The 16,037-nt window shown below is 42.9% G+C and overlaps 1 protein-coding gene across 3 annotated transcripts; it reads right to left on the reverse strand.

The window, feature by feature from the left end:
• Positions 1 to 6,339: 6,339 nt before the first annotated feature.
• Positions 6,340 to 15,516, reverse strand: ERI1 (exoribonuclease 1). 3 transcript variants are annotated; one of them, XR_003496908.3, is made up of 8 exons: positions 15,292 to 15,516; positions 14,833 to 15,008; positions 12,345 to 12,555; positions 11,191 to 11,274; positions 10,346 to 10,455; positions 9,095 to 9,209; positions 6,855 to 7,949; positions 6,340 to 6,506 (listed from the first exon to the last, which is right to left on the reverse strand). XR_003496908.3 is itself a non-coding variant. In XM_027456415.3 (7 exons), exons 1-7 carry the CDS (start codon positions 15,379 to 15,381, stop codon positions 7,707 to 7,709), a joined length of 1,029 nt encoding a protein of 342 aa, XP_027312216.3. In that variant the 5' UTR covers positions 15,382 to 15,516; the 3' UTR covers positions 6,840 to 7,706. The 3 variants fall into 3 exon arrangements, 2 of the variants coding, with proteins under 2 accessions (XP_027312216.3, XP_005019632.3); XM_027456415.3 differs by lacking the exon at positions 6,340 to 6,506 and having other exon boundaries at positions 6,840 to 7,949; XM_005019575.6 differs by lacking the exons at positions 6,340 to 6,506; positions 15,292 to 15,516 and adding an exon at positions 15,095 to 15,234 and having other exon boundaries at positions 6,840 to 7,949.
• Between the last annotated feature and the right edge of the window lie 521 nt (positions 15,517 to 16,037).

The raw sequence follows: 16,037 nt of genomic DNA on the forward strand, positions 1-16,037 counted from the left end.
GATGCTTGCCCACCAGATCTCCCTGAAATACTCACAAACCTTACCTGAGATCTATTTTTTTCTGGATGTTCCTCAAGGAACTCTTTGTTGGTAGCGGAGTGCTTAAAGTAACTTGACTTCCTATAAGAGAATGGCTTTCTCTGAACAAAATATATGTTAGACTTCTGCAAAGTCAGCTGTACATTATGGAAAATACTCTTCTTGCTCTGCCTCTGTAAATACACAGAAAGAGGCTTCTCTAATTCACAGCACCATCTGCCATAGGTGGCCTGGATCAGCATCTCCGTTCTCCATCTCAGGAATGCAGAGTTCCTCTGGCATTTTCTTTAACAGCACAGAGGTTATGCCAATTCATCAGAAGTGGTATCCCACAGTCCCAACACCTGGAGTGTGTCACTAGACAGGAAATTTCCTGGCACTGATGTAAGTCAGATCTATTTTAAATGCATGTGAAAAGAAAAGAAAAAAAAAGAAAAAAAAAAAAAAAAAAAGAAACAGAAAGGGTGCTCCAGCAATTGATGAAATCCTCCCATCTGAGCAGGCAGGTACCTCCATATCATCACCCTCAGCAATGGCATAAGCATGGATCTAAAAAGTGGAAGGGACATGCTGTTGTGAGCAAGAAAGTTAGGAGGGAAACAGGGAACAGCTGCAGCCCTTGAGAACCAGTGGTCAGAAAGATCATACACTGCACATAATTAATGCATCCCAGATTCCACATATCATCCTCATGGACAGGAGATGCACAGAAGAAAACAACACGTACTGGATCAGTTGCAAAGGGAGCAGCGTCACTCAGTATTTATCTGAGACAGCTCACACTTCTTTAGTCTGTACAGCCTGTTTGTGGTGCTGTTTCCCCTTCCAATCTCCCTTCTCAGCCTTCTCTCACCTCCTCATTACCTCTAAGTCTTGACCTTTTCTGCTTGCTGCCACATCCTCACAGAAATATTTTCTATGGAAATGTTTCACATGCAGACAGAATCAACCAAGCGCAGCGTTGTTCATTTACTCTCAGCCAAATTGCTCCATTAAACAATTAAAAAAGAATTTCCCATGTCAATGTCAATCAGTATCCACCACAGTGGACAGGACTCTTGGGTAAAGGGCAGGAAGAAGGCATTTCTGTTTGCTGCCTGAAAGGGAGCTAAATCTTAAACTGTGGCAGTGATTCCATTTGCATTTTAAAAGAGCATCTTCTGAGCATCACTCATTTTGGAAGCCTTGATCCAACCAACGCTTGCAAGAACACCATCTCCCAGCCCAAACTATCTCCACCTGTGCCACCTTGTTGTGTGCTAATAACAGCACCACTGCTGGTATTGCTCCCCAAAAGCAGCCGGTAAGGCTGATACAGGTTCTCCAGAGCTCTGCTGTGCTCTCTGAAATGCTGAAGTTACTTTGCTTTGTACACAACTACCACACTAACATCCTGCTCCTTACTTGGTCTGTCATTTATCACACGCTGCTGTACTCAGCAGCACCAAAGCACACATACTCAGTACCTCAGTTTTTTCTACAGCATTTCCAGTTTCCAAATCCCCCTGAAATTATATGTGTAGATAATTTCTTTCCCCAATCCTTCAAATAGCCAGCTTTCAAAATGTTTTAAAAAAGTTATAGATGTTTTTTTTTCCCTCTTTCAAGGCCAAAGCAAGAACAGAAGTTTTCCATACCTGAAGGCTAATGACAATCTGTCAGAAAAAAAGGCACGTGAATGGGCTTACTCACTCAATCTCGTAAAGCATTCCTCTGCTAGCCCCCACGCAGCAGATCTGAAGAGACTGAGGAAGGTCTGGAGGAGAAACATGCCAGCGTGGCCTTGGCAGATTAGCAAGGGAAACGAAGCAAATGCACAGCTGAAAGAAAACATTTCCAAAGTTCTCAGCCATGCCAGCAGGCACCAGATCGATTCCCTAAAGGTTGCTCGATTTCTTTTACAGCCACGCTCCACCTGGTATTCTCATCTCAAACAAATTCCCCTTATCTGCAGGGCTGGCTGTTTACTGAGGGCTGCCAAGTGTGGTGGGTGACCTGCTTTGTGGTTTTATTCCCAGCAGAACACAGCCTGGCTTTCCAGACTAATGCATAGCAAGAAGCTGTGTTAGTAGGAAAGAACAGCCCTCTGTCATTATCGAGAAGCAGGGTTCTCTGAAGAGTAAAGCAGGTCCAACAAATTTATCTGCGGCCAGAAATGCATGGAAAATTTCTTTTTAACTGAGTTATAGTTAAGCTATAACACCCTCTTGTACAAGGCATCAGGCATCCCAAAAATCCTGTTGTCAAAGTTCTCCCCTCTTTTTAGGTCCCTGTCATCTTCTTCCATATCTGCATAAACGTAAATTAATACAAGATGTCCAGTAGTGTTTAAGTAAGGAGAAGGTGGCTTTCTCAGTCTCAGAAAGCTGGCTGCTGTGCTGGACCATAAATTCCATATGAAGTGTTTTTATCCTGGTCAGAGCACACACAGTTCAACTACTTATCAATTTAAACTACGAAATAGTGTGAAATTTAAAAAAGGGACATTCCACAGAAGGGAGACTTCGAAACATGCTGTTTGCAGCCATCAGTAAAAATAAGCAGCACCCAAGCATCCTGTTTGCTAGGCGTTTAGCTGCCTGTAAAGGTGTGTCACGCTTCTTGGCCAGGCTGCTGTCCGGAGCCAGCACACCGTCCCGAAGCTGAATGTAAGCGCTGATGAGGCAATCCCGGCTTATTGGGACATCTCTGGCTCACAGAGGTCCACTTGGCTGGGTGCACTCTTTAAAAATCCACATAGTTATAACCAGAAACGTAAAGGAGGTCAGAATCATCTGCAAGGATTTTACCAGCACAAGATCATTACTACCACAAATTTTTCAAATGGAAAAAATAACAATAACTACAAAAATAGCAAGCACTTAGACAGGATAGTAGGCAAAAATCACTATTCATCTGTGCAACAGCATTTATTCTGGCAATGGGATTCCTAGATACAGTCTGAACAAGTGATTCCTCCTGCTGGGGTGTGCTGTGACAGGGATATTTCACTGCTGTTTGGTGACCCACGCTAAGACTTGCACAGGATAGCACAGCACAGATGGGTGCAAGGGAAGGACAAGGCTGTGCAGAAGATGAAAGCCTGGTTTATGTGAACAGGGGGGAGAATAGTTGTCCACTTGCAGGGGTTAAGATAGCAGGAGCAGGGCAGGACTGCCCATGGGGCACCCCCGAACTAGCTGGCTGCAGAGGAGCTGCCTGGGCCCGGCAATCCCATCTGAAAGCAGAACACACCCACGGGTCACCTCTGCCATAGAGAGGCTTCCGAGGCTCTCCTTACTCATTTGGAAAAGCCTTTCCTAAGTGCAATGCCATCACGCTCCTCTAATTTAAGGAGCACTTTCACAAAGCTACTTCAGGCTTTTCTCCCCAAGCACAAACCCCTCGCCTGAAGAACTCCGGGGCAAAAGCAGTCAGCCAGCATCAGAGGCTGCAAATACACAGACCAAACCAGGAGGAGCCCAACAGAGAAGTAACTTCTCATCCTCCAGAGTCCTGGCAGTGTCTCTATTTGCAGATCATTAACCCACGAAGCAGGAAGGACTTCTAAAACGAAGCGCCAGCTGGCTCCCTGTTACAACTCTTCAGCTAGGCCACAGCCAAGCCCAAGGCACCTACTGCAGCAGGGCGGTGTTCCCCACATCCAGCCCATTCCCAAAGGCTCCAGCTATTACCTGTGTGTCCTGACACCTGCCCCCCACAGCTAAGACCTACAATTTCTTTTTATTGAGACTATTTTTCCCATGAAACCTTTAAGCTGTGGTAAAAAAGACACTGCTTCCACACAGACGCTGAACAGGCCGAGACGGCAAGGAGGCACCAGGGGTACTGCGAGAGCCTCAGCTCGAGATCAGCTGAAGCTTTCACCTATTTCTACTACTGCTCTATTTTCTACTACTACTCTATTTCTACTGCTGGGAACAGCCCCCTCCTCACTGCTATGTTAATTTCTGACAAAATATGGAAATGGCTACCTTGTTGTTGGACAAGCACAGGCAGGAGCAGTCACCATGGACAACTGACCTGCTGTGACTTGTCCCACAGCCATACCTCACCAGCAGGTTCACGGGAGATTACAAACAATTGTGACCTCTTCTTCTCCATGCAGCTAGTCATATTTACTCAGACAGCAGCAATGAGACAGAGGTTATTACTCTTTAATCTTTCTGAGAAACCCTTTTTCCCCTCTAACACAACCCCAAGATTCTGTGAATCCCTCTCACGTTCACGTGTGTGTATTAAGAAATCTACCTGAAAGCACGCTCCTGTTGAAACGTCTGTAACCAGTTTGCCAGTAGTAGTGGAGTTGCTCAAGAACAGCTCCTGAAATGTGGAATTTAAACAACAACCAAACAAATAAACCAAAAAAAAAAAAAAGAAAAACCTACTACTACTATCAGCAGGTTAATGTCTGCATGATGGTGGTTTTTTTTTTTTTTTTTTTCTTTTCTCCTGCATAAAAAGGAAATTGTAACTCACTTGTCAATGAATTTTTCCAGCGTGAGATGGCTTCTTGAGAGCAGCCCTGCAGAGAAGCACCTGGGGGTTGTACGTAATACGTACAAGGCAATACGTAAAGGGGGCCTACAGGAAAGCTGGGGAGGGACTCTTTGTCAGGGAGGAATATGACACAGTGGAATGACTTCAAACTAAAAGAGGGTAGATTTAGATGAGCTATTAGGAAGAAATTCTTTACTGTGAGGTTGGTGAGGCCCTGGCACAGGCTGCCCAGAGAAGCTGTGGATGCCCCATCCCTGGAAGTGTTTAAGGCCAGGCAGGATGGGGCCTTGGCCAGCCTGGCCTAGCAGGTGGCATCCCTGTCCATGGCAGGGCGTTGGAGTTAGATCATCTCTGGGGTCCCTTCCAACTTGAGCTGTTCTGACTCTATGACTCCTCTAACAGACATCAATATTCACTACAGCAGAGATACGCCCAGCAAGATTCTTCTCTGCACGAGCAAATGAAACCTGAAAAAATGCTTGTCTGCAACACAATCACTACTGAAATCACCATACCACTTTTTTTTTTTTTTTTTTAAATATTATTACTTACTCAAATGCCTCCTTCACCTTTAGTATAAAGGCATCCAGGAAAACATATCCTCTAAGTGTTGTGAACTAGGTGCATTCATGAAATTTGAGCCTCCTAACCATGGTAATGTTGCTGGTACACCAGAGTAGACTGATGATGGGCCATGCTGGGACCTCCAAGATGGTCAAAGTCACGTTTTATGGAATGAATTCAGTACCTTATGCTTTAAAATATACCAACTTATTTTAATACAACTGTTTACATTTCAAATAAACAAACATTGATAAACTTCATTTTAAAAAATCACAGAATCAAACATTCTGCGATTCTATGAAAATTTTTAATTAGTTTACAGTCAGACATTAATATAGTTTAGGTTTAAAAAATGTCTGGAATTATTCTACTGATTTCTGCAACTCTTAAAAAAACCTACTCCAGCAATAAATAGAAAGCAAGTTAATATTTAATCCTTATTTCAAAATATCATTCTGAAGTTATTTAACAAAAATAAACAATTCTGGACTTAATGTAAAATTACAATAGCTCTTCACTTATTAAACCTGTAGTATAATCCGTAGCAAGTAATTCTTTGTTTGGACTGTGAGCGTGGTTACAGACCTGCAAATAAGACTAGTGATAAAGTCTGTGACATTACCAGTCTCCTGAAGGGAGCTTTGCTGAGATAAACTCATTTTTATCATAAAAAACCTTTACCACAGAAATTCTGAGACGGAAGAAGTTACTATGTTTTTTCACAATTCCAGAAGAGAATATTATCTCTACAGAGAACAAATATGTAAGTAACAGTTTGTAGAAAATACGGGACTAGAATTAAGTGGTCAGAGTAAGTGTAACAGAGATTTTATCTTTCTGAAAATACATCAAGTATTTCTACAGAAAGAGGAAAATGTGAAGTTCAACAAAAGGCTACAAGTAAAACAAATATTCACTCACAGGAAAAGAACGACCATCCTAAAGTAGCTGTCCCCAAGTGCCCACAGCAGTGCCTGTAGCTATGAGTGGAAAGAAAACTGCCTTATTCCTACAAATCATTGGAGAATTGACCAGTATTTATCTCTCACATGAATTTATAATAATGTTTTCAGGTTACCACTGAAACAGTTAACAGACAGAAGAACAAGGGGAACCAAGAGGAGTTTGACTAGCCAAGCAGTAAATGTCCTAAACAAACAAGGCTTTATCATGAATTATTAGTTCTGTTTCTTTTAAATAAGCAGCAGAAAGAAAGAATGAATTATAATACAGGGATACCAAACAAACTTTTTTTTTTTTTTTTGACCGAGAGCAATCAAAATTCTGCTTTTCAGAACAAGCCATTCTAATGCAAAGCTGATCACATTGAAGCTGTACTTTGCCATAGCCCACTGAGGTAAAGTAAATGAATGGTTTGGCCACATTTGAGTATCATCTGGGGCCTAGGAGGAAAGCAGAGGAAGTTGTTAATAATTAGATGTGACCTTCACTAATAAAACTATATATATATAGCTATATATATATACACACAAGCACACACATATATATACACACATACACCTATATATATATATATACACACCTATATATATATATATATATATATATATATATACACACACACACCTTCCAACCTTAGATTTCGGATAAAGGCATAGTTCCATGATAGCAGAGGTAGGAGAAGGTACTGAAAATAGCCGAGTAAGTCTCTAACTATGAATGAGAAGCTTCTTGTTTTGTTTTAAATAACAACCATGTAACAGAGAATTTTGAACTTGGTTTGAACTTACTTTTATTTCACTTCGTTTTTAAGTCAAAATAGATGACAAATGTTCAAATAGGGTGTCCTTCATTTGATTTAGCTTGAGTGTAGCAGGCACAGGAAATTTGATCCTCAAAGTGAAGTTCCAAAGCACCTCCTCTTTTTAAATATGGGTTAAGAAAATTAATGCCATACTGCATGAATGGATTTTTTATTCAACGCACAGCTTGTATAATTGATGTGGTCAAAGACAAGCATATCCCTTAGATTAAAAAGAAAAAAAAAAGAAAAAAGAAAGAAAGAAACCCACACTACTTCTCTATTGCTTTAGAGTTGATGAAGATGCTCCAATTTCTCAGACTTTGTGAAAAACAATTATCAGCAGGAATCCTAATGAGATTGCCTTATCAGCAGAGGCCAGCCCAGCCAATCTTTATTTCAGCTCTTCTAGCAACATCTTGTTTGGATGCAATTAATAATGATATGCTAGATATCATTATAGTATGGAATAATGAATAAATACTCCCCACAAGCTGGTGTGGAACAGTAGCACACAAGCCTAACCAATCTTTGCATGTGTTTAAATTCCATGTCCTTAAAAGCTTACCACTTTGCCTGGATTTTGCATATCAGCCTTACTGCTGGAAAAGGTGCAAAAACCAGTTACAACAACAACAAAAAAATCATCAGTATAAAAAACCAACGTTGTAACACAGGCTTCAAAAAGCTTCCACACTCTTTTTTTTCAACAAAGACCATTAGTTAAGGTGCCTTCAGGTTCTGAATTGCCGAGAGGTTTGCAGAGGTTGCCGTTTGACAAGCTATTAACAATCTGTAGTGGGTATCTGAGAGCAGTTCCTAATGCAGAAGCCCTGAACTGTTAGTTTCTGTAACGGGGCATCTGTGGAGCAGGGGCTCCCTCTATGGGGGTTGAAGAGGAGACTGTCATGAGCTGTCCCGCATGCATTTTCTCATTCACTCGCAGTTCACAGCCATCCTGCAGCATCCTTATAGCTATCCTTGCAATGTTTTTAGAGTCGTCAAGTCCACTGTGGGGTCTCCCGTCGTAGGTCATCCCCAGCTTTTCAAGCATGATTGTCAGCTTGGTCTGGTTCCTAGGAACCTGAGGGAGCAAGCGAGCCACATTTCAGAATTAGGTTCTGTACCAAGTCTTTTTAATCTAACACGCTGCAAAATAAACAGATGCAGATGTGAAGTACCACATACTACTTTCATGTTGCCTGTTGGTGGATCACTAACGATTTCACTTCAAAGCACCTTGCTGAGACAGACACTCATTTTTATAGTGGAGACATAGTCTACAGGAGCTTGTCTAGACTCAGAACCATTTCAAGAGCTTCTCACCATGACAAGCACCAGCTCAAGATGTGCCAACGCTGGCAACGGTGGAAGTCATGGTCCAGCAAGGTTTAACGAGACTTATAAAGAAAGAATTACCAAAGTGGTGTAGCAGAGGGAATCAGACTTGTTTTCTTTTCAATTCTAAGGGATTAAGAAGCATCAGGTCCTGATTCTTACTGACCCCACATTTCTCAACAGATTGGCAACACCAACAGTTGCCCATGTCTACACAGATGAACCAAATCCCTTATTAAATGTCAACCTCCTTTTTCCTGAGGTTATATTAAATATAACAAATCCCTTCAAGAAAAGATTGCCAGCCAGGTCCAAATCGTACTCAGAGCAATGGTTTAGCTACACTGACTAGTAATTCACCAGAATCTCCAATAACCCACTTCATGGCAATGACAGTGAAGGAAAGCAGCGATAAGATCCAGCACTGAACCAGCATTATTTTTCTCCTGACAGCTTGATGCAACTGTAGATGGGTCCTAATCTCTTCCTGTCCCCATTTCTGTGAAAAAAGTGGAGATATCTGGCCATAGTGATGCAACTTTGTTTTGTATTACATGGAAACAGGAAATGATAATTGCAAAATCAATACAGAATCTTTTCAGCTACTTTAAGATCCAAGAGCACCCATATGACATTTTAGACAATCCGTCATGCAACAATGAACACATCTGCTGATTCTTAAAAGCAAGATTAACATTAAAATGCAGTAGATGATACCATTTTCAATTAGTTAAATGAGATGTGGGCATGAATGACATTAGAAAATCAGGCTCCAGGCAACTAGATTAAGTTGCACTATTTTTATAGCGCACACGTCACAGTCACAGGTATAACAGGACATTCAAGATAAACAAAAATTTCCTGCAAGAGAAAACAATTATCTGTACAAACCTTATAGAAGTTCCCATATGATTTGCGAATATTGATCCACTTTTTGGCAAACGAAGGGTATTTAATACGGCTAACACGGCACTGGATATTCAGAAATTTACTCATATCCCAAGATCTTAACATATCAAAAGAAAAAAAGAGAAAGACATTAATAATGAATAACTCATATACTCTCTATTCCACCTATTGCACATCTGAAACACAAAAGATGTCTTTTCTTTGGTGTCAGTAGAAGGAAAACTGCTTAGATTAGGGAAAGCTGTCTGCAGTCATGGAAAGGAATCTTTCAATATGAAATTCTTAATGATAGGGAAAACAAATAGCAAAAGGAGCAACGTTTTCACTAAATGGTTTCAGGCCCAGAATGATTGTAACAAAAAATAGCATGCCAACTGCCTCAGCTACCACATTAACTCCAGGATAGCCAGTATATCAGAGGCTTATACAGTCTTTGCAGAAGGATATTACAACTGAAATTTCCCTGATCACTCAGGTATGCATACATTTATCTCCCTAACTGATGATATTGAAATAAAACCGGAATTCTTTTTAGAAGAACCAGACCTTTATGGAAAGAAGATGAAGTTATAACCCTACACACTTCTAGCTTTCCTTCCTGCAAGGAAGCACCCCAACAAGTTTGTAAGCTTCGAGCTAGAGTAAAGCCATTTTTCCCTTCTCTTGAAGCCATCTACACAATCTCACTGCACCTATTTTCTCAAGGGGACTCCCCTTAAGAATTCCAGACACGTTCTAAAGCCATTAATCTAACTAGTCTTATACCAGTTTTGCCTTAATGTTGTCTTTTTAAAAATTTACTATTGCTTCCAAAGAAGCCAAAAAGGCATGTGATTGATGGCCATTGTCCAGATCTTCAGGAATTCTGAAAAAGAGGGGCTGTGGTCAAAATATTTTTTTCACTTGGTAAATTGGACTTATGACAGGTTTTCTCATGTATCCATTCATCTCTTACGAAGGCTTTTTCAAACCACAGCGAATTACAACAAGAAGAAAGGATAAAAAGTCTACTCAATGTCATTTAGCTGCGTACAGAAGCCTGGAAGAGAAACAGTGCCATCTAATGGACTGAAGCTTCATTTCCAACTGCTCCCTGTAGCTTTCCTGACTTACTCGAAAGCTAAGATTGTAATACAAAAATGGCAAAATGGCAGTGTCACGATCCACTTTTAACAATAGTGTATACACGATTTTGCAGCTTTAGAGTGTGCTGAAGGTTACATACGGACATACCCATCTGTCAACATGCAATAGCTGTACTTTGTTCCCAGTTCTCGCTGTCTCATCCACTCTATGACGTTCTGTAGAACTTGAGGAAATGCATCAGCTTTATCAATGATGTCCTAATAAGGCAAAGAAAGCAAAAGCAACGAACACTTAAAAAAACAACACAACAACAAAAACCCACAAAAACAACCAACAAACCTTCACAACATGAAGTGTAAGAATGATACTGGTGTATAGGCTGTATACCAGTATCATACTAAATAACTCACTAAATTGGCTTCACAATAGTCTTAGAAACAGACTACACATTAAAATAAGTCGGTAAGGGGACAGATTTTTCTAAACTGAAAAAAAAAAAAAAAGCACCACTAAAGAGCCAGACCTCAAATATCATCTCTAAAAGTAAATAGATGTCCTGGTTTCAGCTGGCATAGAGTTAGTTTTCCTCCTAGCAGCTGGTACGGTGCCATGTTTTGGATTTAGGATGAGAATAATGCTGATAACACAATGATGTTTTAGTTGTAGAGCAGGGCTTACACAAAGCCAAGGACTTTCCAGCTTCTCACACTGCCCTGTGAGTGAGGAAGCTGGGGTGCAGCAGAAGCTGGAAGGGGACATACCCAGGACAGCTGACCCCAACTGGCCAAAATGGATTACAAAATGAATGCTTTTCCCTACAGCTCCTAAAAGGCGTGAATGACCAGCTAAGTGAAGTCAATTCCAGGGTAACAGTTGGAGAGGGCAAAAGAAACAAGGATTACGATCTTCCAGAAAGATACCACACAAATTCGAAAACATCAACATCTCTTTTTTTCATTTTTCCCCCAAGGAAAAGAAGAAGTAGAAATTACCTGGGTGATTCCTGTCAGACCAATACAGAAATTTGAAAGTTTGGGATTAACCTCTGGCTTCACATACTGCTGAAACGTATCCTCCTGTAACAAGAGAGTGAAACGGTGAGCAGCAGCCCGCTACGTAGCCCACAATGCAACTTCTTCGGCTTGCCCAGAGCTCAAAAGGCAATCAATAGCAGCTACTTGCCCAGCTGGAGGCAAAAAGGACTGCACACCTCCCCAGCGAGTGTGAGCATCTTGACTGGGCACCCTGAGATTCCCAGTGGGATGGGCAACTGGGACTGCCAGTAGGCACCATGGAGCAGGGATGTGGATGCAGGAAGGGAAAAGGACAGACTTCAATGAAGAGGAGGATTTGAGGAAAGGAGAGCATGAATAAAAAAATAAGCTGCTTCCTACTACGCTACAAGTAGCGAAACATTCTTGGTAATCTGCACACTCCTCTTTCCGCAGTTAGAGGCATGCATGCAGCTACAATCTCATGTTGCATCACAATCATTACTGGAAACGCTCCTCCTCTTAAAACTTCCTGGTAAATGTTTATCAGGGGAATCTGCAGTTTCTCAGTTTCACAGAGTCATAGTTACAGTCAGATAGCAGGTTAAGTTTCTCCTAAAAGAGAGATGTATAGGAATAGAGTGCTTATGAGGCTGCAAAATTTCTACAGAGTATTTTTAAATCTGGGTTAGGCAGCTGCCAATCTATGAGGCAGGCTGCAGGAATAATCTAACTTGCTGAGAAGTGAGCTCACTGAACCCTCCTTTCTAGAATTCTGCATTAGTCTCCTCATTGTCTCAGAGGAGGCCGCAGACTGTCCTAATTCTTGTTTATGATGAATCTCCAAAGTCATAAAAATAGCTTGGTGGATCTTAAAGTACGGAGACAAGGAAAAAAAAAAAAAAAAAGGACTGAAGGACTGAGAAACTGAAAGTACTCTCGTATCAGTAGAGGGAACAGTAGAGGGTTGATCTTTTCCAGCTTCTTTTAGAAAAGTTAGCTTTGCTTGTAAGAGGCTCAGAGGATAGGTCTTTAAGAAAAAAAGTGTTATTTTTAATGAAGCTCAAAATCTACCTAAAAACTACTCCAGACTTTCCCAAGCAAAGAAGTGACACCAAAGAACAGCATACTGACACAGCAATTAGATCACTTACTATTTCCAGGGTATGAGTGTTCAATAAGACAATGGGAAACTCAATTATTTCATGTACGAATTCAGGTGGGTTTCCTTCTTCACAGGTTGCTTCGAAGTCAACAACGCAGATATAGTCATAGTAGCCGTCTGAATTAAGAACTTCCTTCTGCATCAGCTTCTGTTTCTTGTAATAATTCTTCAGTCTCTTCTTCAGCACATCTTTTACTCCTCTAAAGAGAGGACGAGAATAACTAAGATTAATTACACTTTTGTTTAATCACTTATTTCACTGTTGTAGCACTGAAGCTATATGCAATGTTCAAAAGCTTGCTGTCTATAACCTGAAGTCTGAATTCCACTCTGTCATGCAGTTAACACTTCATTATCTGGGACACTGCAAAGGCTGCGATGTCCCGGACAACCAACAGGACCAGGTAACATCAGTATTTTTGAAGAGGCTCAGAAGTCCAGTGCAGAGACATGCAATAGCTCTGCAGAGCAACCTCCACTTCAGCAAGCCTCAGCAGTCCCTGCTTTTGCACAGCCCAGGCCTTCATAAATTGCTCACAGATGATCTCTGACACTGGGAGCAGTACTGCTTCCCCCATCTTTCCCTCTGTCCCCTCCCTGAAGCAACTGGCACTTGAGGCATTGTGCATCAGTGGCACGGTTAATTTCAGAATCCAGCTAAAATGCCCACTTTTTAATTTTGTGTTAGTTTAAATTTTAAAATTGACCTTGATTGACTTGATTAAAATAGAGCACTCTAGAATTCAGTTGTCAAAAAAACTTGCTGGCTTCAAATTTGTGACTAACACTCACTGTGGCAAATGAATAAAGCTAGTTACTGCTACTTTTTAAACACAAACTCTGCAATATACAAGCACAGGTTGAACAAGCCAGAAGAGCCACACATCAAACCAGAGCAGAACAAACCAGGCCCATTTACTCTTGGAAGAAGTTATTTTTGAAGTTTTACATTGCAAATGAAATGACAGCAGCAGTGTTGTAGCATGTGATATTGTTAGAAAAGCATTGCACTGATCCATAATGAAAAACTGGAATCAGGCTATTAAACCTGAGTTTGAGAACATCAGCCTTTCTGCAAGCACTGAACTGGCTTTTCCGCTTTGATTTGTTCTTCTAGTTTAATTCAATAACAATATCAAAGCTGACAGAAGTCAAAATTACTTTTTTTCCCCCCATGTAACTTATAATAAAGTAAGTTGAAAGAGGTGATGATCTACCAGCAAAATAACCTCAGAGGAAAGGATGATGCACGGCCACCTGATCAGCTCTCTGTGTTAGGGGTGATGCTCCATTTGTTTACATGCAAGACATATTCTGATCAACGTAGTTGAATTAATTGACTAAGAAACCACTAAGTCTTAACTCAATAAAACAAAACAAAAAACACATTTAAATCTTTCTGTATTTACAACTGAATAAAAAAAAAAAAACAAACACACAAATAGAAAATTAATAACCTAGGAGGGAACCACAAACATGTCATTTGCTGTTTGATTTCTGCTGGGTAATTTTAGATTAGAATAAATGCTGAATAGCCATACAAATTCAGTTTGCTTCACTATAAATTTTATCACATAACGGTAAATAATTTCCTCCTGAGAAGCCAAATTCATTTAATCAAAGGAGGAATTAAACAAAGTCACGCAGCCAGAACATTGGCAGACAGACGGGGTGGAGGTGGCAGGCTGCACTTCCTGTGCACAGCTCCTCCCCTGCCTTTTTTCCTTTCCAATCGAATCTCTGCTCCTTCTTTTTTGTCTGGACACTACTACTCCTAGTTTTCGTCTTCTCTGGAAAGCTCAACTATTCCCTCCAGCCTTATTCCATTGCATCCTTTGTACTCCTCCAGCCTCTGGAACATCCTTGCTCCAACTTCTGACTTTGCTAACTCCCCAATGCCACCGTTATTCCCTTTTACTGTTGCCAACAGAAACAGCACGCTTTGTTGTTCCCAGCTGACTTCCTTATTTCCTACGCAGCAGGAACTACTCTCTATAAGCCTAGCCCCTTCCTCTTCTTCCTCCCTGGGCACAAACTCAGCTTACCGTACATTCACCTACCCCTAGTATTCTCTCACACCTGGCCAGATTAGCAAGCACCCCACCTACAGCTAACTGTTATCAGTGCAGAGAGCATTCCCAGACCTACCACCACAAAGTTTTAGCCACCATCAGAGCCATACTAGTAAATAAGATTTGTTTTGAAGCAGTGCTTTCCGAGGACCCCTGCCTTTCCCCCTGGCACAAGGGCATGGCGAGGTGTGCCTCAGTCACACATTTTTTCATGTCTGCATTGCCAGCTGAGGCAGCACACGCTTGAGACCACGTTAAGGGGTATCACACCCGCTGGCCCTACAAGAAAAGCTCCATTATGTTGGCACGCAGAGCACCTAGGGGTTTGCGGCGTGTCTCCTTTTCACTTTGTGGCGTGTGTTTAAAACAAGTACACAAAACAGAAGGGCTGTGACTGGGCCTGACCTGGTTTCAAGCTTGAACTCTGCAAGTTTACTTCTGAGCTCTTCTCGGCTCATCCTGTTGATGTAGCCGTTGGTGACGGCGATCTCCTTGTACACCGGGTCGCTGAAGGCGCCCTGACCCGAGCCGGGGCTCTTCCCCTCAGTGCCTTGCTCACCAGCCCCGCCGTGCTGCTTGCCCTAGGAGGACAAAAAACACCTCAAAGTCAAAACGGACGGGGGATTTCACGCATCTTGCGGCATCTAAACACACCAACACCCCGCACCGTTCCGCTCATGACCCAACCGAGCGCTTCATTAGCTTATAACCGGGTTAAAAAGCTGTTAACGCTGAGGCCTGCCGGCCGGGCGCCTCAGCCACCACAGCGGCGGGGCGGGCTGTGCGCATGCGCCATGTTGGGCGGCGGCAGCGGCCCCGGCCCCGCCGCCATCCCCGGCCCCGGCCCCCCGGCCCCGGGCTCACCGGCGGGCGGGCGGCGGGAGGCGGCGGCGGGCGGGCGGGCTGCGGGCGGTTCTCCTTCTGCTCCTCATGCTCCTCCTGCTGCCCCTCCATGGCGGTGGTGGTGCTGCTGGTGGCCGGGAGAGGCGGGAGGAGCGGCGGGGCCGCCCCCGGGGCGGGGAGAGCGGGTGAGGCGCGGCCACGCCGCCCGCCGGCTGCTGAGGGGAGAGGGGCGGCTCCTCGCCTCAGGGCTCCGGGTTTTAACCTCACGGTATGTCCTGAGGTTAAAAGCTTCCCCACAAGTTTCTTCACATAAGCACCGAGCGGCTGAGGGGCCTCTGGGTGTCGCCGTGCACCGCCACCCACCCGCCCTCCCCCACAGACGTGCCCCGGTCCCTTGTGGTGAAAGCCAAAATCCCTGAGCCTGCAGCTTAGGGCATAGACAGGAGAAATCCCAAGGAAATCCACCCAGAGCAGAAGTTAGGCATCAATCTGATGGGGACTGACGGTGGCCAGCATCCCTCATCCACTCTGATCCCGGCCAGACCCCCTGGGCACACAGATCTTGGTGATTACAAGAGCACACATGAGTGGAAACAACTAAAAACTACAGAAGAACCCAAAAAAGAGAGTAAAATACACTTATAACCTACTCTAAGGCTCTAAGGAAAGCCACCCAGACAGAAAGCCCACCCAAAAGGTTTTGCTGCATTAGCCACCAGCAGAGGTAACAGCGTCAGCATCAGGCAGGCCCCACCTCCAGGCAGGTC

This window comes from Anas platyrhynchos, chromosome 4 (genome assembly GCF_047663525.1).
Source record: "Anas platyrhynchos isolate ZD024472 breed Pekin duck chromosome 4, IASCAAS_PekinDuck_T2T, whole genome shotgun sequence".
NCBI classification, from domain to species: Eukaryota; Metazoa; Chordata; class Aves; order Anseriformes; family Anatidae; genus Anas; species Anas platyrhynchos.

Bases quoted from the DNA above. Each gene is read 5' to 3' on its own strand.
- ERI1 (XM_027456415.3), bottom strand. From the start codon at position 15,381: ATGGAGGGGCAGCAGGAGGAGCATGAGGAGCAGAAGGAGAACCGCCCG. The intron at 12,556-14,832 runs GTCAGGCCCAGT...TCCTCTCTTTAG, and splicing joins GAGTTCAAGCTTGAAACCAG to AGGAGTAAAAGATGTGCTGA. The intron at 7,950-9,094 runs GTTTGTACAGAT...TTGCTCCCTCAG, and splicing joins CATATGGGAACTTCTATAAG to GTTCCTAGGAACCAGACCAA.